This window comes from Balaenoptera acutorostrata, chromosome 7, assembly GCF_949987535.1.
Source record: "Balaenoptera acutorostrata chromosome 7, mBalAcu1.1, whole genome shotgun sequence".
NCBI lineage: Eukaryota > Metazoa > Chordata > Mammalia > Artiodactyla > Balaenopteridae > Balaenoptera > Balaenoptera acutorostrata.
In genome coordinates, this window is record NC_080070.1 from 50,745,398 (window position 1) to 50,772,208 (window position 26,811).

The following is a 26,811-nucleotide window of genomic DNA, read 5'->3' on the forward strand; positions in this document are numbered from 1 at the left end:
GAAGCATCTTTTGGAGAAATAGATTTTCAGTGTATTTTCAACACATAAAGTTTAATAGATAAAAGTAGTTTCTGGTAATATTATAGGTGTGATAACATTTCAAGGGCATATTCAGAGCCTAGAATTTGGAATTATTTTCTTCTTTGAAAGTTCATTGAAATAACACTATAAGGAAATTTCACATGATGTACTTTATGCTGCTAAAACAAAAGAACACAGTCAAATGGTCAGGATACAGCTGGAAAATGTGTCAGATTTCAAAGTCCAGGTTTTCACAGCTGTGCAGTACTTACAGCCCAAGTGTTTATGTCACTAAGGCACGAATATTGTTGCTGGCTACCCTATAAAAGATGTCACATTTCAGGTTGGCACTTTGTCATTTCTGAAGTCTGATATCAACAGTTAAGATCTAAAATCATTTATTGTAAGAGCATAAAGGGCTGATAATATAATATGATACTCTTGCCTGTAGCAGAAACCCCAACTCAAAGTGGCTTAAATGATATGTAAAATTTCTTGGTTCATATAACCCAAAGTCTGGTGGTAGATTAGGCTTCTGGATTGATTGATATAATAATTCAATTCACCAAGGATCCATGTTCTTTCTGTCTTTGCTGTCTGCTACCAGTGGTGTCTACATTAACTTCAGGTTGACTTTTCTCATATCTGTACTTCCTATAGGAACTGGGATTATTCACTTTTCTGAGGTGGAGTGGTGTGGAGTGGGGAGAGGCCAGCAAGGAATACTGAACATCAAGGAACTCTGGGGAACTGCCCCTCAGTTGAGACTCGGGAATGAACCACCATGTGTGCACCTGATGAACTTTACAATGACTGGACAGAGAGCAATGTGAGAAAGTGTGTTTTTTTAGAGACTGCAGTATATCTTGTTCAAGATCAGGAGTGCAAGGTCAACTTCAGCTGCACATTGGAATCACTAGGGAGCTTAAAATTGAAAATACTGATGCCCGAGTCCAATTCCCAGAGATTCTGATTCATTTGCCCAGGGCTGGAGTCCAGATATTAGAATTTCAAAAATGTTCTTCAGGGGATTCTAATGAGTAGCCAGGACTGAGAACCATCTTCTAGGAATGAAAGAAGTCCAGTACTCTTAGGAAGAATAAACCAGAGAAGTCAAACATAAGAGTAAGTTTTATTTTAATTCCTAATGAGATAATCATCCTGGTTGTCATCATAATAAACATCTCACATTTATTAAGCACTTAATTAACATAAAGCTAAAAATAGTCATTATTTTAATGAAAATAAAGGCAGAATCAGACAACATACATTTTTACAGTGATAACAAAAATAAGGAACAAGAAATACCTGTACCATATTGCCCTCCTTTCTTTACTAATTAACAGCATATTTGCTAATCTTTGTACATTCTAGTTGCCCCAACTCTTGAATCCACTTCTTTCCCTCTATTCCACTCTTCTTACCTTAAATCAGCACATTACAATCTTTCATCTGTGTCATTGTGGAGTCTCCTAGCTGAGTTTGGTATTTCTTCCCTGCACTCTCTTTCACAAAGCTTCCAAATGAACTGTCTCTTAGTAAAGCTATTATCATATCAGTAATATTATCCCTTTACTAAAAAATCTCAAATTCCTTTGCCTGGTCTTCTAATGCCTTTACAGTATATGGTCCAAATATACTTTTTTCGTCTTATCTCACACTTTCCTCTTTTATTCACTCCATGCTTTAGTCAAATTGAATTAGTCATGATATCATAAACACACTTTGCCTATTTACCCATTAACGCTCTGCTTAAGCTTACCTTTTACATATACAGGTATCCCCTACATTTTGAAAGTTCACTGTATGGCACTTTGTTTTTATGAAAGACTTACATTAGTACCTGTTTTATTAGCTAACTGAAAGAAATCCAAAGAGGATTTTCGCTTTTTACCAAAAAAAGGCAAAAAGCAAAAATAGTGTTAAAGCATGTGTTTCGTAGTCAGCTATTATAGAGGCAGTGCACGCCCCAGGCAGTGAGAGTTCCCCAGGAACCACACTCAGCATCAGGCCACCCTAGCTTTCAACTGTGTCTGTGAACATCTGTGCTTTATCTCAATTTATTTTGTGCCTCCATTAGCAAGATGTGTCCTAAGGTAATTGCTTCTTTGCTTTACATGACTGTGGCTTAGGAAAGGTTTCATAGGAACACTCTACTCTTGCATAGCAAGGGAATCCTGTAATATTTTCTCATAATTGAGCTGGAAGAAATATTATGTTTATCAGAGATCCATAGCACTTTAACTCAATTTATCATGTGGCATATATCTTGTTCTGCTGTGCAATATGGTGATGTATGTATGCCACTTACCTTATAGACTGACATCTTTGCATCCTCCTCTTTGCTTATATTTGTTGAATGGATGAATGAACTTCCCAGTTTCTTCTTCTTATGAACTTTAGTTCTGCATGTTTCTGTGGTTCCAGACCACTTGTAAAAGTTTAATAGGAGGGACTGGTGATAAAAATGTCTCATGTCTCAGCTGGCAGCGTGATAATGTTTAATTATTTTCTGACTAGTTCCACAGTTACTATTTACAGGCATACCTTGGAGATATTGCGGGTTCAGTTCCAGACCACCATGATAAAGTGAGTGACATGAATTTTTTCATTCCCCGGGGCATATAAAAGTTATGTTTACATTATGCTGTCTATTAAGTGTGCAATATCATTATGTCTTAAAAACCAATGTATATACATTAATTTAAAAATACTTTATTGCTAAAAAATGTTAACCATCATCTGAGCCTTCAGCAAGTTGAAATCTTTTTGCAATAGTAACATCAAAGGTCACTGATCACAGATCACCATAACAAATATAATAGTAATGAAAAAGTTTGAACTATTGTGAGAATTACCAAAATGTGATACAGAGACACAAAGTGAGCAAATGCTGTTGGAAAAATGGCCCTGACAGACTTGCTCGTTGTAGGATTGCTACAGACCTTCAACTTGTAAAAAACCCACTATCTGTGAAGTGCAATATAGCAAAGTACAATAAAGTGAGGTATACCTGTACTGAATACCTGTTGTGTGCCAGACATACAAATATAATCTGTAATTCCTACAACAATCATCTCATTCTTATCTTTCAGACGAGTAAACTGGTACTCAGGGTAAATAGCTTGCCCAAGTTCCTTCATAAATCGACAGAGCTGAAATTCCAGACTTGCTCTGTTTCTATCCAAAGCCATACAGGACAGGGTTAAAGCTGAAAATAAAGACGGAGGCTAGATATCAGGGAACTGTTTTGTTTCTTTTTGTTTTGTTTTTTTAGCTCATCTGGACAAGGTCAGATTCCCATCTGCTCATCCACACATCAGTCTATTCTGACTTTATTCCAAGTTCTACCAGGAAAGCTACTTCTCATCCAAATGTACAATTAAACAAACAAACAAAAAAGCCAAATCTGCATTAGATACCTTGAATCCAGCCCAATCCAATTCTGCAGAAACCATCAGAAACCATTAGGATTTAATAACAGGGATTGAGAGGCATCAAAATGAGAGAATACAGAGCTGTTAATGAGAAATGAAATTTCATAGGGTAAACAAAATTGGTATGAGAGCTCAGTCTCTAAATTCAGTCTTTTTCTTGTTACTTACATATTCATAGGATATAGAGGTTTTGCCTACATGACCTCAAACTTTCAGTTTCAAAGTGAATTTGAATTTGTTACCTGAATATTCCCAAAATAACCAGATTTATTTTTAACCTTCGATATGTTTACCTAACATTTTCACTTCTCATCCAGAGACAGCCTTGCAGAAAACTATGAACATCAGTTGAATAAAGACAATTCCAGTCCTGTAGGTTTAGACCTAGAAAATTAAATTTAATGGGAATCTGACAACCTAGTTCTAAAGCTGTTACTAGAACAGGGTTATTATTTAGTTCAACAAAGAGGACATCCATTTTTCTTACTCAAATGTGTCCCTGTGCTATAAATTCCTGTCCTAAGTCACTCTTGTGAAGGCCAACTGTGAACATAAGTGGTAACAGCAGCCAGGAAAAAGCCTCTTTTAAAACCCTTGAGTGAGAACTATGGGTCCAATTTGATTTGACAGCCTAAGGGACATTAGGAGAGACAGTTCTGGCCATCAGATTTTTATGGTAGAGCAGAGAAGTAACTTTAATTCTCATATAAGCTTCAACTAGTTTTTGGATACTCTATAGAGTGACTGTCACACTTGAGTTCAGGACTGAGATTTCCAGAGTCAGAACTGCTCTGCACCACAGTTGCTTTTTTGTCTCTCAAGTAATAACGCACAACTAGACAAAGTGGCTACCCAGGTACCACAGAGATTTTGTGATGAGATGTGAAACTAAAGATAAAGCATTTCCTAGAATCTCTAAGATATAGGAACTGCATTTTTTCCAGTGTGATATGCCTTTTATTAGTGAATACTTTTATTAGTCTTCATAACTGTAGGCTAATGAGTCCCAATTGACACATATATAGAAAGGATACCAAATTGGTCATATGACTTTTACTCTAAGTCAGAGAAAAAATTAGGTGACCAGAATAGTTGGCTGATATTTGATGCTTACCAGGTTCTCAATATTCAAACATTTAAAAATAATTTTCTGTAGGCTTTACTTTTTTTCTTTCCCCAATAGCTTGAGAGTCAGTGGCTAGATAATATTACCACAAGGTAGAAAGTTTAAGTTCAGTTCATAGCACAACACGGAGTTACTGTTGAGCAACTTAAAGTCTCTTTATTTTTGCTTTTTGATTTATAAAATTGGAAGATTAATATCTTGATCTCATAGGAAGGCTGTGAAACTAAATTAGATTAATAACCAGTAAATATGGAAAGGCTCTGAGCAAATGAACAAAGAGTTATTAAGTATATTTGGTTATGACTATGTTTAAGGAATACTGGAATGTAAATTAGTACAAACCTTTTAGAAGGCATTTTGGAAATCCCTATTAAAATTCAGAGTAATAATATTAGGGAAAAGGAAAGGCACTTTTACTTTTCACTTTATACCAGTTTGATACTTTTTTTTGCATGAGAAAGTGTTACATTATCATTTTTAACTAAATAATTTAAAATAAAGAATACAGTGCTATTTTTAAAGAAGGAATGCTTAAAGGGAAGTGAATCATTAAAGTTTGTCTTTATTCCTTAGAGCAGTTGGAGACCAACCAGTTACATATTTCAGTATTAATTTTTATTTTAGAATGGTAACATATTAATGGCTCAGTGTCCCAGGATAACAGTTTCAACATAGACTATCATATTCCGTATTCTGAGCATAGGATATGAAAGTTCAAATAAAAATGCTTCTGGTCAGCCTAAAAGCACTTTTAAGAAATTCTCAAATGTCTGTGTCTTTCCTTCTTAGATTTCTTCAAGTTGCACTCTAACTGCTAATGTCAGGGAGAGCAACAAGGAGAATCAGAGCAAAAACTACTTCCAAATCTTCATTAGTGCAGTGATAAATAACCTTCCGAAAGTATCTACTATTACAGGAATTTTTGGAAAATCTTGAGGGGGAGAGGGAAAAAAAAGAAAAAATTAAAACCAACCCAAGAAAGGACCAGCCTTAGCAATATGGCAGTAATAAAATGTTTAAATCTCTGCTTCAATTTTGCTCTCTGAAAATACTTCATGGTGAAAAATTCTGCTTTAACTTTGAGTATGCTAAAGGCCTAAATCTTCCTTCATCAGAGAGCACTGAATTAAATTTTCATATAAAAAACTTTATAACTTTTTTTCTATTTTAAAATAAAGTGTTTTGGGGGGAGTTCCCTGGTGGCCTAGTGGTTTGGATTCCGGGCTTTCACTGCCGTAGCCCTGGTTCAATCCCTGGTCGGGGAACTGAGATCCTGTAAGCTGTGTGGTGTGGCCAATAAATAAATAAATAAATAGAATAGAATAGAATAGAATAGAGTATTTTTTTTATAAACAAGCACTTTCATCCAATCATTTTGCATAATACATTCAAAATGCAAAGTAAATGTAAAGGTTCCATTCAACTGCAGTTAAATTTATGATTAATGCATTTGCCTTGGTTAGTCAGTTGATCAGCTAATGCTCTGCTTTTAGCTAACAGAGAGTGGATTCTACACGTAAGCCCCTCTAAGAAAATGCAATAGTAACAATTACTATTTAGTTTTTTAAAATATTGCCAACCCATTTCTGAGCCTCCTGGCAAATATGAAAAAAAAAGAAAACAGGTGTAGATTAACTTTCCCATTATCTGGAGCTTGAAACAGATTGCTAATCTTTCAAGTTCAGAAAATGCCACAATTAAATTTGTGATGAAAGGTTTTATCAAACCAAAATGGAGAAACAAGGTACTAGACTTTAACACGCAAGAACATTCAATCAGGGGAGATGAGCAAAGGTGCTAGCAGCATGTATCAAACAGAAAGTAGAGCTATTCCCTAAAAGGTTTTTTTAAAAAAAATATTTTCTAGGATTTCAAAGCTTAGTGCTGACATAGACTTTGTTCTGCTGTTATTCAGCAAAAAGAAACATAGGCAACATCTGTGGCAGACTGCTTGTTATTTCCTAATAGCTTCTTCCAGACTAACAGAATTCTGAGCTGAGCATGAGGTCACCCTGAATAAATACTTTCCAGACCCCTTTGAGCTAGTGTCGCCATGTAACTAAGTTCTGGCCAGTGAGAAGTAAATGGAACTGTCCTGTGGCAGCTTGAGAACCTTCCTAAAGAAAAGGCTAGTACATGCCTTTTGTCACTCTCCTTTGACACTCCTCCATCTTCCTGCCGGGAACATAGATGATGCCATCTTGGACAATGAAGTTGAAACCTCACCTACAGAAATTTTATTCTAAGTATAAATAAGGAAAAAATGAAGCCATTTTGGCAATCAGGGAGAACTTTAGAGATTTCTAGACCAATAATAAATGAAATAGTGCCCTCTGACCTCAGAGTCTCAGTAAGGGAATGAATATGAGTACTGCATTGGAAAAAGTTTAGTGAGTGGATGGTGAGATCTCAAAAGCAGGTTGGAAGGCAGACTGGCATGAATTTGAAGTTGGAAAGAAACTCAGGGAGGTTCATCAAGGCTGGACTGGCATAGTTATTGCCTTTGTAAATATGATGCTGTCAAACTGCATTCATTATTCAAGCCTGGAATTTAGGAATGATGGTCTCAGTAGTTTTTGTTGAAGGAATATGTGTTTGATGTATGAAGAACTGTTTAACAGTTATATACAACAATAAGGAGACTGAAGTCATAGGCATTCATGTATTTTCTACAAATAGCTTTATTTACTAAAATGATATTTAGTTGGTAGTAAGATTACGTATGCTGGTTCTATTGATTATTTAGAAATCTCTTATTCAGATAATAGATTTTGTAGGTGTATATTAGTTTCCAATTGCTGCTGTAACAAATTACCACAAACTTAGGGGCTTGAAATAACACAAATGTATTATCTTACAGTTCTGGAAATCAGAAGTCCGAAATGGCTTTCACTAGGCTAAAATGAAGGTGTCAGCAGGGCTGTGTTCCTTCTAGAGGCTCCAGGGGAGAATCCTTTTCCTTGCCTATTCTAGCTTCTAGAGGCCACCTGCATTCCTTGTTTGTGGTCTCTCCCTCTATCTTCAAAGCGTCTTAAAATCTCTATGCTTCTGTCATCACATTTCTTTCTCTTACTCTGACCCTCCTACCTCACTTTTATTAGGACTCTTGAGATTATATTGGGTCCACCTGGATAATCCAGGATAATCTCCCTATATCAAGATCCTTAATTTATTCACCTATACAAAATACCTTTTGCCATGTAAGGTAACATATTTACAGGTTCTGAGGATTAGGATGTGGACATCTTTGGGGGACAGCCATTATTTGGCCTACTGCATTGTGGTAGACTGAAATACTGTTCCAACTCTTCATTCTTCCCCAGAAATAGGACTATACATCCATATCCTTTGCAGTAATTTTGCATTGTCCTCTTTTGGTTAAGGAGTATTTCCCCACCCCTTGGCTCTGGGATTGACCATGTTACTTGCTTTGGCCAATGAGATCTTAGCAGTTGTGATGCAATCAAAGGCTTGAAAAGTGCTAATGTGACTGGGCATGCTCTCTTGCACCTCTGTCATTGCCGTGACAAGAACATGCCCAAGTCAGAGTCAAGTGGAGTAGAGCTGAATAGTCCTAGCTGAGCCCAGCCTGGATTAGTTAACCTTCATCTGATCATTGGCCACCCCACACATCTCTGAGAATTATTGTTAAGTCAGTTAATTTTGAGAGAGTTTATGCTTCATTTTTGTGGCCATAGCTAACTGTTACAGTAGAGATCTTGGACTTTCCTCTTTCCTCTTCTTATTCTCTACCTATGGTTATTTTACTGATAGATAAATAATTGCTTTTTTGGTGTGCCTAGGTTATTAAGAAGCACATGCCTCAATGTGTTAACTAATCTTATTGTGGTAACTATTTTGCATTATATACATATATCAAATCATAACATTGTACATTTTAAACGTATCCAATGTTATATGTCAATTATATCTCATTGAAGTTGGAAAAATTAAAACAACAACAGCAAAACTCCACAAGCTTTACCTGATTGTAGGAGAATAAGGAAAAATGTACTTAATTTTTTTGTCACTATAGTGAAGGTCATTTATACTTATGTGGACCTACCCAGTAGTTTTCCAGGTTAGTTTTTTTTTTCAACCAAAGCTGAGATATATGAAAAAAGGACAAAAATTAAATGGGGGGGGGGAGTTGGGAAAGGAATGGAAGAATATCTGAGTATAGTAATATACAAGCAAATTCTTGGCAACTATATAAGGTAGTGCTTAAAATTCTGTAAAAATTTTTTTATTTGTTTGCTAGTAGAGGGACACTATAGAAAAAAGGGAGAATTTGTTTGAGCCTTTTAAATTTTATTTAATTTTATTCTTATCGGTCTTAAAGTAATGATTTGCAAAACACTCCTGTTTAATATTGACAACTTTGAAAGTCACTGAAAAAAATTAAATGGCAATTTAATGTTAACAGCTGCTTATGGTTACCAAATCCATCAAAGCCCTTCATGAATATATTAGGCACAAACCCACTGAATTCTGTTGCTGAAGACAGCTTGGTATTTTAAAATTGCCTAGTGAGAATAGATGTACTATAATAAGCGGAAGGACTCCGAGCACAATGTACTATTTTGTCTTTACATATAGAAAGAAACCTAGACCTATTTCTAATTGTTTAATGTTCTAAAATCTCTGCCAACTTAGCTATAAAACGATTTCTAGAAATGTATTAGAAAATTAAGCTTCATCTAAAGTCATGTTTTTAATAACTACAATAACATAACAAAAATAAAATAAATTCCTGTAACAAAAATAATTATTATAGGTAAGGGTAGGGAAAATTGAGTAAATAGTTCATGTGGGAGTCAATGATTGAACTCGGATTAGTTCAATCAGAGCTCAAATGTGAGTCCATCAAAGTTTAAATAATAAGGCAGTTATGCTTTTCAGTTTCAGTCTTCTAGAAGACTATCTTCTCAGTAAATGTTGGTAAGGCTGTTGCGGGGACTAGAGGTACCCTAAAGAAACTGGAGGGAACACAGCGTGAAATATGCCCGTGAACACCTTGCTTGCTTTACATGGCTAGTCCCGAAACCATTCCTTGGTAGGTCCATGCAGCCTGCCCTCTCTCAGGATATTTTAAATTCCAAAATACTGTCTCAGTTATCGTTCATCCAAAACCACATTGTGCTTAATCCAGGTATTATACAAGACCTGACTTCTCAAACCAATCTAGACTGAGGTGCAAAGGGAGAGAGTCATCTGTCCACTCTCCCAAGTCTCTAATTAGTACAATTTCAGGAAGTGTAGGTCAGGATCATCCTGGGGAATAGGGTGAACTGGGGATGCTTAAATTACACCAGTGACTTTGCATATTATCTCTCAGGTTAAGCATGAGGATAACTCTCCCTAAGTCTATTATGAGCCAAGAATAAAATAGAATCTTCAAGGTCACTCACTCGGGCCTCTGAGTAGAAAGTAGAGATTCTGATGACGAGAATTAAGGGGGAGAATCAAAAGTTCTTGTCTTTTTAATGTACCTGCTCACAGAGTAACCATACCAAACCACAGAGGAGTAAAAGAGGAGAGAAGAGGGTCTGTTTTCAATTTTATATAGTAAAAAGGAATGAGCATTTTCTTGGCATGTTCCTAGTGCCCATACGCTGAGGACCAAGCCTGATAAGTAGAAGGCAAGACGGATTTGGGTCCATCTCTTCTCTGGAGATCCACCTAGAATATAATACCAGCCTATAAATCAACACTACAAGAGTAAGGCAGAAGCCATAGTCCAACAAGGCTAGAAGGAATCAAAAACAAATATGTCCCTTTACTAAAAGTAGGCAAGGTAAAAGGCTTGGTCTCAGAACCCAGGCAGGAGAAACTCAGTTACTAGAACTAGGATATAAGATCAGAGTCAGATTATCAGGACTGACCTTTCAATGGTAAGGTCTCTGAGTATTGAGAGTCTGGATAGGGGAACCAATTTCAGTTAAATCGAGAAGAGAGCTGTTACCTGGGCAGAGAACCCGGTAGCCTCTGACAAGCCCAAAATGTGATAGACAGATCTCTTACCTTATTCCTAATTTGTAGAACCCTAAAGATATACAGCATTTTGTTAAGAACTCAAATCCAGTCTACAGTAAATTCTTATTACTCATATTTTAAAATGATTGACTGGAGCAGCAAAATGCCTGAGTATATGTTTGTGTGTATGTAAATGAGACGGAAAGCAAAAGAGAATGAGTTTCCTTATCTCGCTAAATTCATAAATTATACTAATAGGATTAGTAACTATGAGCCATATCTAACAGAACCTGTTGATACAGGTCGGGTTCTGTATCACATCTTTTTTTAAAAAAATATTTTATTTTATTTTATTTTTGGCCAAGCCGCGTGGCTTGCAAGATCTTAGTTCCCTGACCAGGGATAGAACCCGTGGACCCTGCAGTGGAAGCACAGAGCCTCAACCACTGGACCGCCAGGGAAGTCCCCACATCTTTTAAGGGTAAATGACTTCACATTCCAGAATTCCAGTGAGAATATGATTTTTTTCCTGCTGACTGCCACACAATGATAACCTCATACCTACCAGTCTTAGAATATTCAAATGAAGAAAGGGATAAAAATTTAGAAAGTAAAAACACGTCTTCACTTCTAAAAACTTTGAAAAGAGCTCTTACTAGATGACTTAAAAGACATAATAGGTTTTAAAAGTTTTAAAAATGTATTAGGCTGCAAAATAAATGCAAAATTTCAACTGCTTCCTTTATCTAATCCACTCTTATAATACAAGTGTATGCTTGGTGGCTTTGCAATCTGTTAACCTATATTTCCTGGAATTCCTTTTTCTGTCTATTTCCGGTTAGGGTGGGCCACAAAAGAGATTCTTGTGTGAGATTTGCAGAAGTGAAGCAGCAGTCATTTTGTAGCTCACATATATTGTTGCTTATCTTCTGGCTCACTTCATTGGCTTGAGGCAGCAGCCAGACCTGCAACTGCTCCATCTTTTGCTAGATCCTCCTTTCAGGTCTCTGAATCATGAGTCCAGTGTGTGTTTAACTCTGCAATGAAGGACCCCAGCTTCTGCAGGGCATAAGTAATACCAAGGTCAGAGGCAGCAAGAGCTAATTTGGGTTTTATGTTGTCCTCATGAACTATGCTTCTGCATTCCAGCTTGTCATGAATCTCCTTCATCTTCCCTTCCTGACTCTGCTCTGTTGGACTTCAAGCTCCAACATCAGATGCAAAGATAACAGCCTTTCAGAGACAGTTTAACCACCTTCCACAATTGTGTAGGGTCAAATAGCTGTAACAAATTCCTTTATATTATCTATTTCTATTTCCATTCTAGTGGTTTTGCTTCTCTGATTGAACCCTGATAGAAACTGGGATAGTGACAGTACAAAATGAAAAGAGGTCTTCTGATCCCCTAAGGCCATTGGCAGGAAGTAGGTCAAGAAAACTATTCAAATGAAAACATAGACTACCTTTCACAGAAAAGGAACGATGACTCAGAGTGCAGAACTGAGATCTGTGGAGAAGTTATTCCAGGTGGGAGTATAATTTTGTCCTAATCAAAGAACCTGCGACATTTTCCCAGTTGGATTTCAGAATTGCTATGAACCAGTAATCTCTGTATACTTCTTATTGTTCCTGTCCTCTCTGAACAGGAATGTCTATAGTGGTTATCCTATGCCTGTCCCACTGTTGTATGTTATATGGGGAGCAGATAACTTGTCTTTTCACTTGATAGGTCTTTAGATTGAGAGAACTGTACTCGAGGAGCTTTATTTAAGAAGCATCATCCACACTTGGACTTGATTTAGATGATGAGATTCTGGACTTTGAGCTGATGCCATAATGGGATGAGACTTTGCACATAGCTTTGGGAGGGGATGGGTGTATTTTGCACTGGGATAGATGTGAATCATTGGGAAACAAAGGGCTGACTATGATAGCCAGCTTCCAGTATGGCTCCAGTGATTCTTACCTCCTGGTGTTCACAGCCTTATGCAGTCCCTTCCCTCTATATACCAGGCTTGGTTTGTGTGACCAATAGAATATGGCATTAGTAAATTATGCCTCTTCTGATATTAAGTCATAAAGACATTGCAGCTTCTGTCTTGGTTTTGGATACCTTTTGGATCACTTGCTCTTGCCATGTTAAGAAGACACTCAAGCAGCCCTGCAAAGTCCATGTAGTGAGGAACTGATGCCTTTTGCCAACAGCAAAGGGGATGGAGCGCTCCAGCCAACAGTACTGTGGGTGAACGTTCTTCAAAGCTGATCCTCTAGCTATGGTCGAGTTTTTAGATGACTGCAACCCAGCCTATAGCTTGACTGTAACCTGAGAGACTCTGAGCCAGAGCCATCCAGCGTAACTGATCATGGATTCCTGACCATCAGAAACTGTGTGAGATACTAAATGTTTGTTTTAAGCTAAGTTTTGTTATGTAGCAACAGATAACTAATACAGTTCCTAAGTATAAATATAATCTTTCTTCCACATGCCTATGAAAGCCAAATAAAGATAAGAGAGGTAGAGAAAAGTAAATTGTTTTAGCTCACTGTCTTGTTTTTTCTTCAGTGTTCAGATTCTTTTAAAATTAAGCCTGTGGGCAAATACTTATTCAGCTAAGCTAAATTTGAAAGATGTAAGGAAGGAGGTTAGCTTTAGTAATAAGGAAATATATATGTATCCACACACACATCTTCTTTGAACTAAAGGATTTACTTTTGAGAAGTCAAATCATGAGATTTTTCCAGAATCTAGTCTGTGCATAATGGTAGGGAAGCTGCTATCTCTCTCAGGTTGAGATTTAAAGTGTCATTTATTATTCTTTTTTACCTAATATGACTAGTTTAAAATGTAAAGTATGATTTGATTTCCTTCCTACTTTTTGCTATGGAAACATTTGGAAATCAGAAATAAGAATATATTTCTTCTAGCCTCTCTTTATTTCTCTTTGTGTCTTACAATCAATTTCAGTAACTTTAACAATAAACAGTAAAAATGATAGAGTATACAAAGCATTGCCCAAGTAAATCCATCATGAACCTGTGTCTGAGAATGGTTTCCTAAATAGAGGAAATGTGTTTCATACAAAGAGTCCATTTTCTGTTATTGCCTTTTTTATTTGGACTACTAGATGCTATATATTTTAAGGCAATCCTAATAGTTTCCTGTCTCTCACTAACAAGAATGACTTGTCATAATGAGTATTGGAGACAGTGTCCATTTGATCCACTGCAGAAAGCTGTCTATTTGATACAAGAGTAAATCACCTCAGTTCCTTTGTGGAATGAGTGGAGTGTAAATAAATAAATGAGACGTAAGAATTTAAAAAAATCTGGTCAGTTCTATCAGAAAGAAACAATGGATAGGAACATTTGGAGGCCTGGTTTAATAAAAAGTGTGACAAGATGAAGAATTGTATGTGATAGCTGTAAAGGGAGGAAGAATCCTCACTAATACAGTATGTCCATAAAACAGTTTCTTCCTTCTTTAGGAAGATAATTTTGTAGTTTAAGAATAATAATTCTCAATTATTTGAAGTTGGAGGACTTACCTTGTAAAATGACTCTTTATTCACTTTTACCTCCACCAAAAAGAATTCCGATTTTCAGCAATTTTTCTATAATTCATCACAGTTCTAAATCTGAGCAGGAATTTCAGATTCCATTTTAGGGAATAGGTTTGTTTTGGGGTGTCTTTTTTGTTGTTATTTTGCACATTTTACTTCAATTGTAAAGTTTTTGTCTTTTTTGTTTTGTTTTGAGAGAACTCCAAAATGTTCTAATTTTTCCTTTTATAATTAGTGTTTGGTGTATTTCTTAGAGAATTATACAAAAATGACTTATATTTGACTACTTCATTTTTTACTATTACTGTCTAAGATTTTTTGGTGTGAAATATTAATGGAGCCATTGCTCTGTGTCATGTTTTGGGTTCCCGGTGGGGAGGAAAGTTATGACAAATTTTGTGCCATACAGGAGCTAGAAGGAATCACCTATAGGGCTTGTTTAAAACGCAATCAGTAAAGTCCCATCCTAAACAGACAGAATCAGAATTTCTGGGAGTGGGACTTTAGAATCTGCATTGTTAATAGGTTCTCAATGTGCTTCTAGCAAACTAAAGTTTAAGGAGCATTGATCTAGTGAGAGTTGGAGGGTAGAGGAATAAACAATTTACATTGTTATTGGAGCTGCAATACAATCTTCAAAATACAAGTGGCATCTAGGAAAGACCTTTGCCATGGCGGTTCCTATCTGAAGAAAAAAAAAGTGTGTTTATTTATTTATTTATTTTCTTTCTCACACACACACACACACACACACACACACACACACACACCCCTTTAAAAGCACCAGAACGTATCTTTTAGAGAAAACCTGTAAGAAGATTTGGAGATAGGAGACAATAAGTATGTGATGATTAAATGATCACGTTGGAGTGAACAGATTTTATAATTCCATTCTACTAATCACCAGCAATTTTCTTTTTGATTCTTACAGGTAGACAGTGGTATCTGTGTCTACTTAGCTTTGTGTTTGAAACTAGACCTCCCTGCTCTTCGGAGTGGGGGAAATCAGTCACCCCAAAAATCTAAATTAGGTAGAAAAGTAGTGTTAAGAGCCAATCAGAGCGCTCTCTGGAGCAGCTCCAGACTGGCTTCTGAAGGAGGACTGGCTGAAGTTGAGACTTTGTTGCCATCATGCAATCGGACAAAGAAGGCCATAGTAGTTTAGGGCGGTCGAAAATTCCATGTGGGGTACTGGGCGAGGTGTTACACCTTGGCGGGGCTGATTAAGGTCCAGAAAGTCTCTCAATCGGAAAACTTGGAGGCACTACGGATACCTTATTTTCCGGGACCGTGGAGAAATGGTCAGCAGTTGCGGGGGTACCAGTGACAAAAATGGCCGCAAGGCACCTCAGGCGCTGGATCAGGTGATGCAGCCGCAGTCCACTCCCTTCCCACCAGCCGCTCCCCCTCCCACGCCCCTACGTAGCGGTGGGTGTGGCCTGCCCAGGGGCTCTTTTTCGGAGGCGTGGAAAACCGAGGGTTACACATGCGCAGTTAAGGCTCCTCGGGCCCTTCGGGCCTCCTCCCCGCCCACCGCCCCGCCCCGAATTGCCGGGCGGGGCCGGGCCGAGAGTCCAGCAGCCGCGGCTGGGGCTTCAGCGACTTCCTTGTTGTGAGCCTCGGCCCGGCAGTGTCCGGACTCGTAGCCCCGCTGTCCTTACCGGGACTGCTAGCCCGAGTCTAGGTCGCAGCCGCAACCCCAGCCGGTCGGGTCCCCTTTCAGCGCAGGTCCTTTCCCCGCACGCCCCGCGCTCCCTAACATGCCCAACCCCAGCAGCACCTCCTCTCCCTACCCCCTCCCCGAGGAAATTAGGAACCTGTTGGCAGGTAAAAAGCGGGAAGGGGGCGGGTAACGCGGCGGGGGCGGGGGCGCGGGGACGGCGAGCCGGTGGGGACAGAAGCGTTCGGAGTCTCTCCCCCTCCTTCTCCGCTCTCCCTACGCCTCCTGCCCAGTGGGAGCGGGACTGGGAGTGGGGAAGTGGGGTCTGAGAATGGGAGTGGGCGTGTGTGTTGAAATTTGGTGCGAGGATGGTGGGGAAGCCCTTCTTGGTCGGCTACACTAACGCGATCAGGACAATTTTGTATGCGTCGTGAGGACGCCGTGTGTGTGTGTGTGTGTGTGTGTGTGAGAGAGAGAGAGAGAGAGAGAGAGAGAGAGAGAGGGAGGGAGAGAGGGAGAGAGAGAGAGGCGGGGAGGGAGAGAGGGAGAGAGAAGTCAAAGAAGTAGTTTTCGGTTGCCTGGCCGATGGAGGAGAAAGATTTCTGAGCTACAGGGGTTAGGAGTTTGGGGTTATGGGACCAAAGGGTTTGTCATTTCTAAAACTCCCATTTTTCTTGAACATTCAGTCCACCCATATTTGAGACCTTCGAAAAGAGCCTGACTTTCAAATGGCCACTTGTCTTCAGCCTGAGTAACATGTTAAAACAAAAAAGGAAGGATGTGTTAAAGTCCAACTTCCTGTGTCACACGATTAAAATACAGTACTTCATCTTTGCACCCTCATCTTCCCCTTTTCAGTTTTAAATTACCATTTATAGGAACTTAGGAATTAAAGATGCATTCTTCAAGGCTGTTATGAATCCACTGCTAGTTCATTAATATACTTGATATGGAGATGTGTATTTTCACTAAGGGCTGTTAAAAAATTTGTATTTCTGCACAAGGTAGAAAAGACAATACATCTGTTTTAGGGTAGCACAAATCTTGCCTATCCTGATGCTCTGGAATTCTTCCCATTATTCACTTTGTCATGTGTACATCAGAATTCTGAATACTGAACTTTGATTAAAAATTTTTACTTTTCTTTAGTTGTTTCTTTAGTATCCTTCAATATTGGTCATGAATAACTGGATTAAAAGAGTTTCTCTTAATGCCTGTGCTACGATTTGCTTATTTTAACTCTTAAAGCAGTGTTTAAAATGTGACATTTTAAGTAGTAAGTTACTGTTCGAGCACTGTGAGACCAAATCTTATATGCTGTTACACTGTTTCGGTGGTTAGCATTTTGAATGTGATAGAGAAGATAAAACCAATAGTGTATGAATGCAGACATGTTTATGTGAACATGATTGCAGTGTGATGAATGCATTTGTGGTGGGACAGTGTTTTACTCTAAGAAATGCTTGTTGTCATTAATGGGTACCACTAAGGGAAATATTGAAAGAACTGTAGGGGCTGAGTGAAGGCAGCTTTTATTCCATTCTATGAGAGTTTCAAGTGAGTGCTGATTTTGTTTTACTACAGTTAACATTTTTGTTGTTACTATGCTGGAATTCCTTGCTTAGAATATTATCTTAGTCACCAGGTCAGAGAACTGTATATCATAACTCTAAAAGTAGATGTCACCACTTCCAGGATATTCTAGGTGTGAATTTTTGAGTTTAAGATGTAAAGTGTAGACCTCTGGGTACATGCTTTTGAAGCTTGACAGCTCCACAGTAGACAGTTTGCTATCTGGATCCATAGTCATACATTTGCAGATAGTATGATATATGGGTTATGAGACTCTTTATTCTCTGATCCCCATAGATTACAAATACTTCATGTAGCCCTTATTTGCATAATTTAATTGAAAGCTCAGATTTAAATAATATTTAAATTATCTGCCATTGCTAACTTCCTATATACTTTAGCCATCTCTCTCTCTTTAATCAGATAATAATACATAATGTCTGAAATCAGTGTTTTAAAAATCATTTTACTGACATTTTCAGTATTTTACATTATTAAAGCAAGTCACATATTAAAACACATGAAGTATTAAAAACAAATAATAAAACATTAAAATTTTGTTGATTACAAATTTGACTTATACTTTATTTTCAGAGGATATTTTCAAGAGGTATGGCTATGAGGAAATATATATGAGATAAATTGTAAAGAAATGAAACAAGTGAACCAGTGTTTTTCAGTTTTCTTTTTAAACTAATCATTCAAAGAAAATGGTTAACATTTTATGGTTGACTTTAATTAAAATCTTTTTTTGAGGTAGGAAAGGTTTCAAGAATAAGTGCTCTGAGCAATTTTTTTTTCACATGTTTTTATCCAAAAAAATCTGTTGGATTGTGCATGATCATTTGCATTATTCAAGTGTTTGGGTAATAGGACATGGTTAGATTTAAAATTATTAAAACTATAGAGGAAGAGTTGACATTGGTTTGAATTTTAAAGATATTGCTGGCTTACCTAGTTCTTTCTTTGAAAGTAATTAGGAGATATTGGCAGTGGTGGTTGTAGTTAACAGTTGAGCACTCTTAGAATGCATGGCGCTATGCTAGAATTCCAGGGTAGAGAAGATAAGGAACTAAACTTTTCAGGCATTAAAATCCCTTCAGAAAAAAAGAATATAAAGTCAAAAGATAATGCCTATAAAAAAAATGTTTTGGACATTTCCCATTGCGTTCCGTGTTCCCTTTATCCAAATCATTATGCCATATGTGTTAAATGTTTGACGTTTCAACTGCTTGATAGAGGTAGGTGCTCAAATGTATTCTTATCAATTTAGTATTCTCTTTATTTTTTCCTCTGATTATATCTATTTTAGGCTTCCTTTTCAATATTTGTTACCCCCTCCTTCTGATTCCTTCCTTTTAAAAAAAGTTCTTTAGAAATGCAAAAATCCATAGAGGTTATCATTCTTACCTCACATTTAATGATGCTCTTGAAAAAGTGGCTATATAGTTTGACCATTAGTTATTTTTATTTCTGTGGAATCAGTATATTAAATATTGATAGCCTATACTTTTTATAAAAGTGTTGAATTATTTTCTTGTCCCATGAATAGAAAAAGGTTTACAGATTTTTGTTGTTAAAAGTAAATTGGGGACTGCCATATGCACTACAGGCAACCTTTAATTTTTTTTCACCACAATGGAAGAACAGGTTTAGCTGGGATAATTAGAATCAAAGGATTATCCCAAATCTTGTCCATTTAATCTTCTCCCACATCCAAATATTTTGACTGGGATGAACAGCAAGAATAATCTTGATTTATGTGAGTTTTTCCTCCAGGCAGGCAAGAAAGTGAGAGGAATTAGAACCACTGCTCGCCACCCCCCACCCCCAATCCCCTTGATTTGTTTAATCGCCCTTTGAATACTGGACTCTTGGTGGTTTGCAGTTAGATATTCTCATTCATTTGTTTTAGACAACATATTTAAAAAGGAAAGCTGTAAGAAAATGTTAGTTTCTTTTCACTGGGTTAGAAAATGAAACCAGTGTTGAAGAAAATGATGGTTGTTAGTATACTCTGAAAAATCAAACCCAAACCAAACAAACAATAAACAGAGTGGTGTCTGCAAAGTGACCCTGAGATTTTGTTCACTTGTCAGTCTTGATTAGAAATATTGCATTTTCCTCTATTGAGGATTTTCAGGACATTTTTAAAAACCTTCGCACATAATTGATAATCCCTTTAGGGACACTAGGTAAAGAATGGAATTCAGTTGAGATAGAGGTAGAATTTTTTTCAATGCAATAGTGTGGTTTGATTTCCACCCTTGCAGAGTTCCATTTATAATTTGGTCAACATTCCGGTTTTATTTTTCTTATGAGAATCATTTATGGTGTATCTAGTGTCTCATAACTTCCTTCTGGGGCATTGGCTGAGTATGTAAAGGGAAGAGTGCCACCTACTGAGTCACCAATAGTCACCTACTTCTTTAGCACCTGGATTTTCCTATAGAGCAAGAACAAGCCTGCCCCATTTTGGCAGTAATAACTAATGAGTTTAAATTTGATATGAGAACCTTTGATCTTACAGTGAAATCAGTCCATGACACCTCTAAGATTTTTCTCTTCTAGAAATAGGAATATATGTTTGTAAATCAAGGGACCAGAAAGTTATAGTTTCTTGTATGGGTCAAATAACATGATGACTTAAGGTGTGATGTTAGGAAAATTATTTGCCTATGTTAAGCATACAATATTCTGTTTTTTCTTGGGAGAGGATCTTTGGCTCTCTTGGTTTTTTTTATGACTTTCCTTTTAAAGTATTTTCATCTCAGATTACTAAATAAAGCTCTTGATAATATGCTAGTATGCACAATTTTATAGTTATCCAATCCAAATTATCACTGGTTTTCTTTTAAAAAAGAAATCTAAATATTCTAAAAAAAGAGAAGTATATAAAAAATTTCCTAATGAGCTTAGCTCTACGTAATCAGCATTAAAGTATTATTAGAAAGAAGACAGAAACATCAGAGTGGGAAAAGCCTCTGGTGATTTGAAACACAGTTCAGTTGTCTCTCATAAATTTAAGATTAAGTGTCATATATGGGTGATAAAAGTGGCATAGGCTAGTTTTTATATACTCATTATTCACTTAGTTTGTCTTTTTCAATTAAAGCCAAGTCTATCTTTTTCATTCCGCTGAGTTTACATTTCTTTTTCAATCACATAGTGAACACATTACAATACATGATACCTAACAGTGAATATAGTATAAATCTCAGACTAATGTTTTATTCACTGTGGCTTCTTTGAAAATGTGTGGTAAAGAGATTTTGATGATTTTAAGGTGCTGTTTATCGAGTCATCTTTTAGAGGTGAAAAATATTCATCTCTATCCTTCAACAGTCCAGTTTTCTACCAAAATAAGTCACTTAGCCTCCAAAGCCAATTTTGAAAATGTTATCAGATGATTGGATTGTAAGACTCAGGTATATTTTTCCTATCATACTTTGAGAACTCCTTGTGCTTGTTCCTGTCTCTTTTTCCATGTTTGAAAAGTCCACAGTTCATCCATAACCTGTAAAGGTGCTGGGTAATCAAGAAAAAGACATTTATTAGAGCTATCAATAACTTTTTAATTAGCCATTTTCCAAATTTGGGCATTTAGCTTAACTGGTCTACATGTGCCCAGTTTAACTGATTTTTATGTTTTCACCAGGAGGTGTTTGGTCAGACTATACCCTCCTTTAACAGAGAAGAAAAGCTTCTCTTTTTGTTCTGATGCCAACTTAAATTCTAGGCTGAGATTCTTGTTAAGTTTAGTGATAGCACCTCAGTGAATACAAAGTGCAACTTGGCCCAATTCATAAAGTAGAGAAAGATGTGGAATTAAGTCGTAAAGCCATTTGGGGTATGGTTTGACTGGTTTTACACTTATTCATTGATCTGGGGCTGAGCATGTGGTAGTGGATTCACTCTAATTCTTGCCCCCCTCTCCTATACAATTCAGGCCATCACAGAGGCTGTGTGTGTGTGTGTGTGTGTGTGTGTGCGCGCGCGCGCGCGCGCGCGCACGCACGCATGCGCGCCTGTGCCTGCACACTTGGATGCCTGCCCAGGGAGGTGAGGTATTGGTTGGTTGGGGGACTAGGCAGAAGACGCCAGGTGTTACCTGTGTGACTTGTTTACAACCTCCAGCCTGGAAGTCATATTCCATGATGGAGGATGGTGAGGACAAGTGGTCAAACCCCGGCTTTCTTAAAGAGTTGGAACCTGTGCTATGTACTCAGCTTGGAGAAGCCGACGACAGTTTATAGTTTGCAAGAATTTTAAAACTGTCGTAACCTTGTGTGGTTTCACCTTGAAACTGTAATTAGTATGGAAATTGGTAGAAAGCTGTTAGCTTGTGTGTGTTAGATACCTGTCGTAGCCTCTCGGGCTCTAGGGGGAGATGAGTGGCTGATTTTCTAGGGGGTCCATATGTACAGGAAAAGGAAAAGGAAAATTTGAGTACCACTCGGTGATTTGGTGTGTGCTAAGTATTTGCCTCTTAGGGGTTGCGATGGCTATTGAGAAGTTTCTAACTCAAACTGCTTGAGGATTGCTGAGCCAAGACATGATGTCATCTTTTAATTTTGTTTTCAGACCTTAACGTTTATCTACAGAGCGGTTGTAAATCAGATCTTTCCAGCGGCCTTCTCCCCCAGATCTTTACAGTTGTACCGGGAGATCAGGTTTGCTCTGACAATGCTAAGGTGTAACAGGAGCAAAAATCACCACCACATTTGTATTCGCTGAATAACTTTTTCCTTGGTGATGACTTGGGGTCAGAGGCGGATGGAGATGGGGCCAATTCTGGGGTTAAATGCGGCCGGCGCTGACCTGCGGTCTACGTGACGAAGCGCGGAGCGGCGGTAGGGATTAGACCTGGTGCTTAGAGGGCGCCGGAACTGCGCTTTCTCCACGTGGCCGGGTGGGTCCTTAAGCTTCTCCTCTCCCGTGGAGGACGCGGGTGAGCCGAGATCCCTCCTGTGAGAAAGGAATTCTGTCTACTCACCAGGCCAAGAGGCCAGCGAGGAGGCAGGCTGACCTTTTCTTGTAATCGAATTACGGCTGTTCCCCGAATTACAGGCAGTCTGGAGTCAGTGAAATCTACATATTAACAGAGGGACATGACCCCTAAAGGAAGGTAGAAGAGGGCTAAAGCGCTCGCTAGTTTACCGTTTGCAGGGCTATTCAGAGCACAATAAAAAGCTTCAGATCTCTTTTCCAACCAGCCAGGGGAGTGCTTGAGTCGCCCAGGACTTTTATTGCTCGCTTTTGAAATATTACCCTGCCTCTGAGCTACAAAGCCGCAGATCCAGTCCCATTTGTCTGGCGAGGGCGCTGCCCCAAACCAGTGCTCCCTGCTCACAGCTCCAGTGACGGGAGCCCTGGGGTTTAACACTCCGAGTGTCTCGGACGGCGGAGCCCGAGCATCTCCCGGTGAAGGCCGAGTAACTTTCCAGCACCCGCTACGTCTTCGCGCCGGGGTAGCGGGGTCGACGCTCCGCGCAGGGGCTCGGCGAAGGCCGCGGGCACGTCCAGAGGGTCTCCTGTGCCTAGGAGAGGCTGGTTTCGTTCGATTTCAAAATAAATGGGCACAGTATGGATTTTAAGAAAAAAACCCAGATTTCAAAAACTTCAAAACCAATTGAGTCTGTGGGCACCAACAAACGAAGATTATTGCAGGAATCGCTTCCACTATGAAGTTCTTATTTGTTAAAAACAAAACCAAAAAAACGCAAAAGCAGGTTGTACGCTTTCCACATCTCCTTTGTGAAATAATTTTTAAAAATCAATGTTTGTTAAATCTTTTTAGTTGCCTTAAACCCCTTTTGTGGCATAAGTTTAGGAATAAATACATTAAGACTACTCTAAAAATATAGAATTTTTCTCTTGCGCAATCTCTGAATCTCCTCCCACTCAGAAAACAAACAACACAGATTCTTCCTGCAGTCTCACACTCCTTCAACAAGTATTTCCTCACAAAATAGCATAGCTCAATAATTTAAAAATATTTTTGGCACTGTTAGGAAACACTATATAGAGCATTACAGCTTTTTGTTTTCTGAGTTTTTATACAACTGAAAAGACCTTTTAAAGAAATAACTCGGGCTGTAATTCGTTTTGTTATTGCTTCCGGAGATAGAAAATAGATCCTGTTTGTTTAAACTTGGATTGTATAATGAAAATGTAAAATAGGCAATTAAATACTCGTGTGGATGAGGGAATTAAAGACAAACACTGAGTGAAAGTAACATTAGGCAAACTACCAATCGTTATGCCAGTGATTCTCCCAAGTATTGAGTCTGGTTGGAAGAAAGAATTGGTTGGAAGAAAGAATCAACAGTAGAGGTGCTACTCCTCTTCCTCCAGTTTCTTAGTAGATTTATTGGAGCCATCTCAGAGAAGCCAATGATCTTTTCCATTTCAGCTAATATCTGAATGTCCAGAGGTTGCCTTGCTCCTCTGGGTACATACAAAATTTAGAGTTGAGAGAAGAGTGCTTTTTTATAAGTCTCATTATTTTGAACTCACTTTAGAAGTGTGGGTCCAATTTGCACTGGTACTGGATTATGTCTCTGTGTCCCCCTCTTCAAAATATGGACAGCTCAAGGAAAGAGAAGCTGTGACATTTTGCTTTTGTTTCATTTTGATAGTTACTTTTAACATTAGTCAGTAATGGGCTTCAAACCAGAAAGCTACTTAAAATTATTCCAAGACTAAATTTTAATTATTTCACTTATATTGATTTAGTGAAGAATCACTTTTACACAATCTATTATGAATGAATAGAATAACAGTTTAATCAGCTTCACTCCTTGGATCAACATACTTTTGTAATCAAGAATTTAAAATCAGTTATAACATTCTATTTCAAATACTAGGCTTTAAGTTGCTAATTATAAGTACAGTTGAAAGACTATTTGCTATACTGCTTTGAATTAATTAAGTATAATATTGTATGTTTTGATACCATCTTTTTATCAGTGTGAATTAGGAGACAAATTAGTTAAATAAAAAGAAAGTAAAACATATACACATCTCTTCAATATGAAATATGGGTGGTTTATAGTCATGCCTACTGAAAAAATTTTAATGGTATCTTCTATATTAGATATCTCAAAGTGACATTTGAAATTCTGAATATAAAGTTAATTTAAACTTGTACAGTATTTCATGAACAATAAGAGTGGGGCTATTGTAAAATCAAACCAATAAGGATTTGGTGGAATTGTATACTGGAGAGAATTAGAAAGCAGAATAATTTGGAAGTTTACTGAATTAAAAAAAAAGAGGCTTTGTGAAAATGTTATATGAGGCCATAGAAGTCTTATCTCTTGGTTACTATATTTTAAAATAGTGGCTAAATCTATTTTGCCACTTTTTCCTTTGTTTAAAGAAATATTTCCAAGTAGTAATGCCAAGGCAGGAAGCAAGAGCACACAAAACCACACAACTGATTATCTTTTTTATTTGAGAATAGCTGGCCAGAGTAGGTGGGGCAGGTAGGAAAGAGGAGGGTTTGATTTGGGAATCTTGGCTAGAAAAAGGGATTTGTTTTTCCTTTAAAGCATTAAGCACTGCATATACCTGAAAATTGATTACACTGGGAAAAGGATGCCTTTGCCAGAGACATTAGCTTATATTGATATAATATTGTGAATGACCTGTTCATACAGGAACTTACAAAATACTAAAAAATGATAGTAACATGCATGAAAGCTCTGCACTTGCTTTTATACAGAGAATTTGTTCATGGGGCACCATAGTTTATTAAAACTTGCATGCTTCTTCCTGGTTTAATGATGCCAAACATTCTAATAGCATTCGCTGTGTTAAGCATAAGTAGAGCATACACATTTTATTAGCTAAGTGGTGAACAGATTTGTCCAATTTAGTATTTGAAGCATACTTCAATTGTTATGCTTTGGATTGATAAATAACTGTAACAAATTGTACAGATATTAACACTTATGGGTAGAAACAATCATTGTCCTATTTGTCTTCACAAAAAAATGATTCTTTCCTATAATTTGTATCCTTTTTCTTATATTTCATGGTTTAGATGTTGAAACATTTGTAGCAGACATACTGAGAGGGGAAAATTTATCCAAGAAAGCAAAGGAAAAGAGAGACTCCCTTATTAAGAAGATAAAAGATGTAAAGTCTATGTAAGTCCTTACTTGCCTTTTATTACTTATTTCTTACTTATAAGAAACGTTGTGATTAACATTTTAATGAAGGACTGATTATTGTGGGATTAAATTTTTTGTGTTCTAATTTAATTGGGTTGAAGTATTTTTAAAGGACAAACTATATTTCTACTATAATAGTTTTTAAAAACAGACAGGCTTATCATAATACCGTTTTTTGTGAAGCCTATTGATTATGTATTTTTCTAAGCATTCTAGCAAAATCCAACTGTTTATTTTGATTATTTGAGGATATCTTTGGTTTAACTGATAAGACATAGGTAGATTGAGAATTTTAACATAAATACGGAAGATACCTCCAGATACTCAAATGAATAAATGTAATTTAAGTTGTATGTATTAAAGATATATTCTGGTTTTACTGCTGTAACTTAAGTCTTTAAAAATACCTTTATTATAAATCCATAAGCCTTTTGGAATTATCATTTCAGGATAGGAAGTAGTTTTTTCTCTAAATATATATTTACAATATAGATATAGACTTACAATACTTACAATATAGACTTGAATTATTACCATTGATTAGATCTTGTTTTGATTTGTCAACCTTTATTTTAAAATATAATGTTCTTGCTTTATTTTGCAGCTATCTTCAGGAATTTCAAGACAAAGGTAAATTTTCAAGTTTTGTCAAACTTGACATTTTTTTCCCTTGCAGAGATTTTCAATAGGAAAATCTAACACATACTGAAATTTGATAGTTGGAGTCAAAATTTAAATTTCTCTGTTGTATACTTAGACTTTAAAGATGAGAGTGCTAGCTCCCTCTGCTGAGAATAAAATTAAAAAACATATCTAGAATCTACTCTGCACAATCTTCTTTTGCACAATCTTTCATGCAGAAATCTGTGTTTAACATTCTTAGGTTTTATGGTTCTTAGAGTTCATTGTGGCAGAAGTTTGTTAAGAAAGGTATATACCTGCAGTTACACACGGAAGAATTTTGTGAGGCAGAGGTGAGATACCAACCCAACACCATTTAACCCTGTAGAGATTACTTTATAGTGGTGATGGAAGCAGGAGGGCCTGTGGCTGGGTGCTCATAGGTAATGTTTCTAAAAGGTAATTGGTTTAAAAACAGTATCAATTTTTGTTTGAAAGCATGAGTAAAATCTTTTTCAAATGCTAGTTTTTATTATTCTTGTGATTCTTTTGATATGAATAAATATATGCCATAGACATTTTCAAAGAAGGGGGTTCAGTTTCATTTTTTTGAAATATGTGAGAATGCTGGTAAGCTGATTGTCTTCCTTTAGATTTG

General features: G+C 37.2%; 1 protein-coding gene across 2 annotated transcripts in view; it reads left to right on the forward strand.

The window, feature by feature from the left end:
- The first annotated feature begins 15,676 nt into the window (after positions 1-15,676).
- The window catches only part of SKAP2 (src kinase associated phosphoprotein 2), a 162,066-nt gene continuing 150,931 nt past the window's right edge, over positions 15,677-26,811 (forward strand). For both annotated transcript variants that reach the window (XM_057550043.1, XM_007171516.2), the window contains exons 1-3: positions 15,677-15,947; positions 25,403-25,508; positions 26,137-26,162. In XM_057550043.1, coding sequence (XP_057406026.1) covers positions 15,881-15,947; positions 25,403-25,508; positions 26,137-26,162 — 199 coding nt within the window. In that variant the 5' untranslated portion in view covers positions 15,677-15,880. The remainder of the gene's footprint in view (positions 15,948-25,402; positions 25,509-26,136; positions 26,163-26,811) is intronic.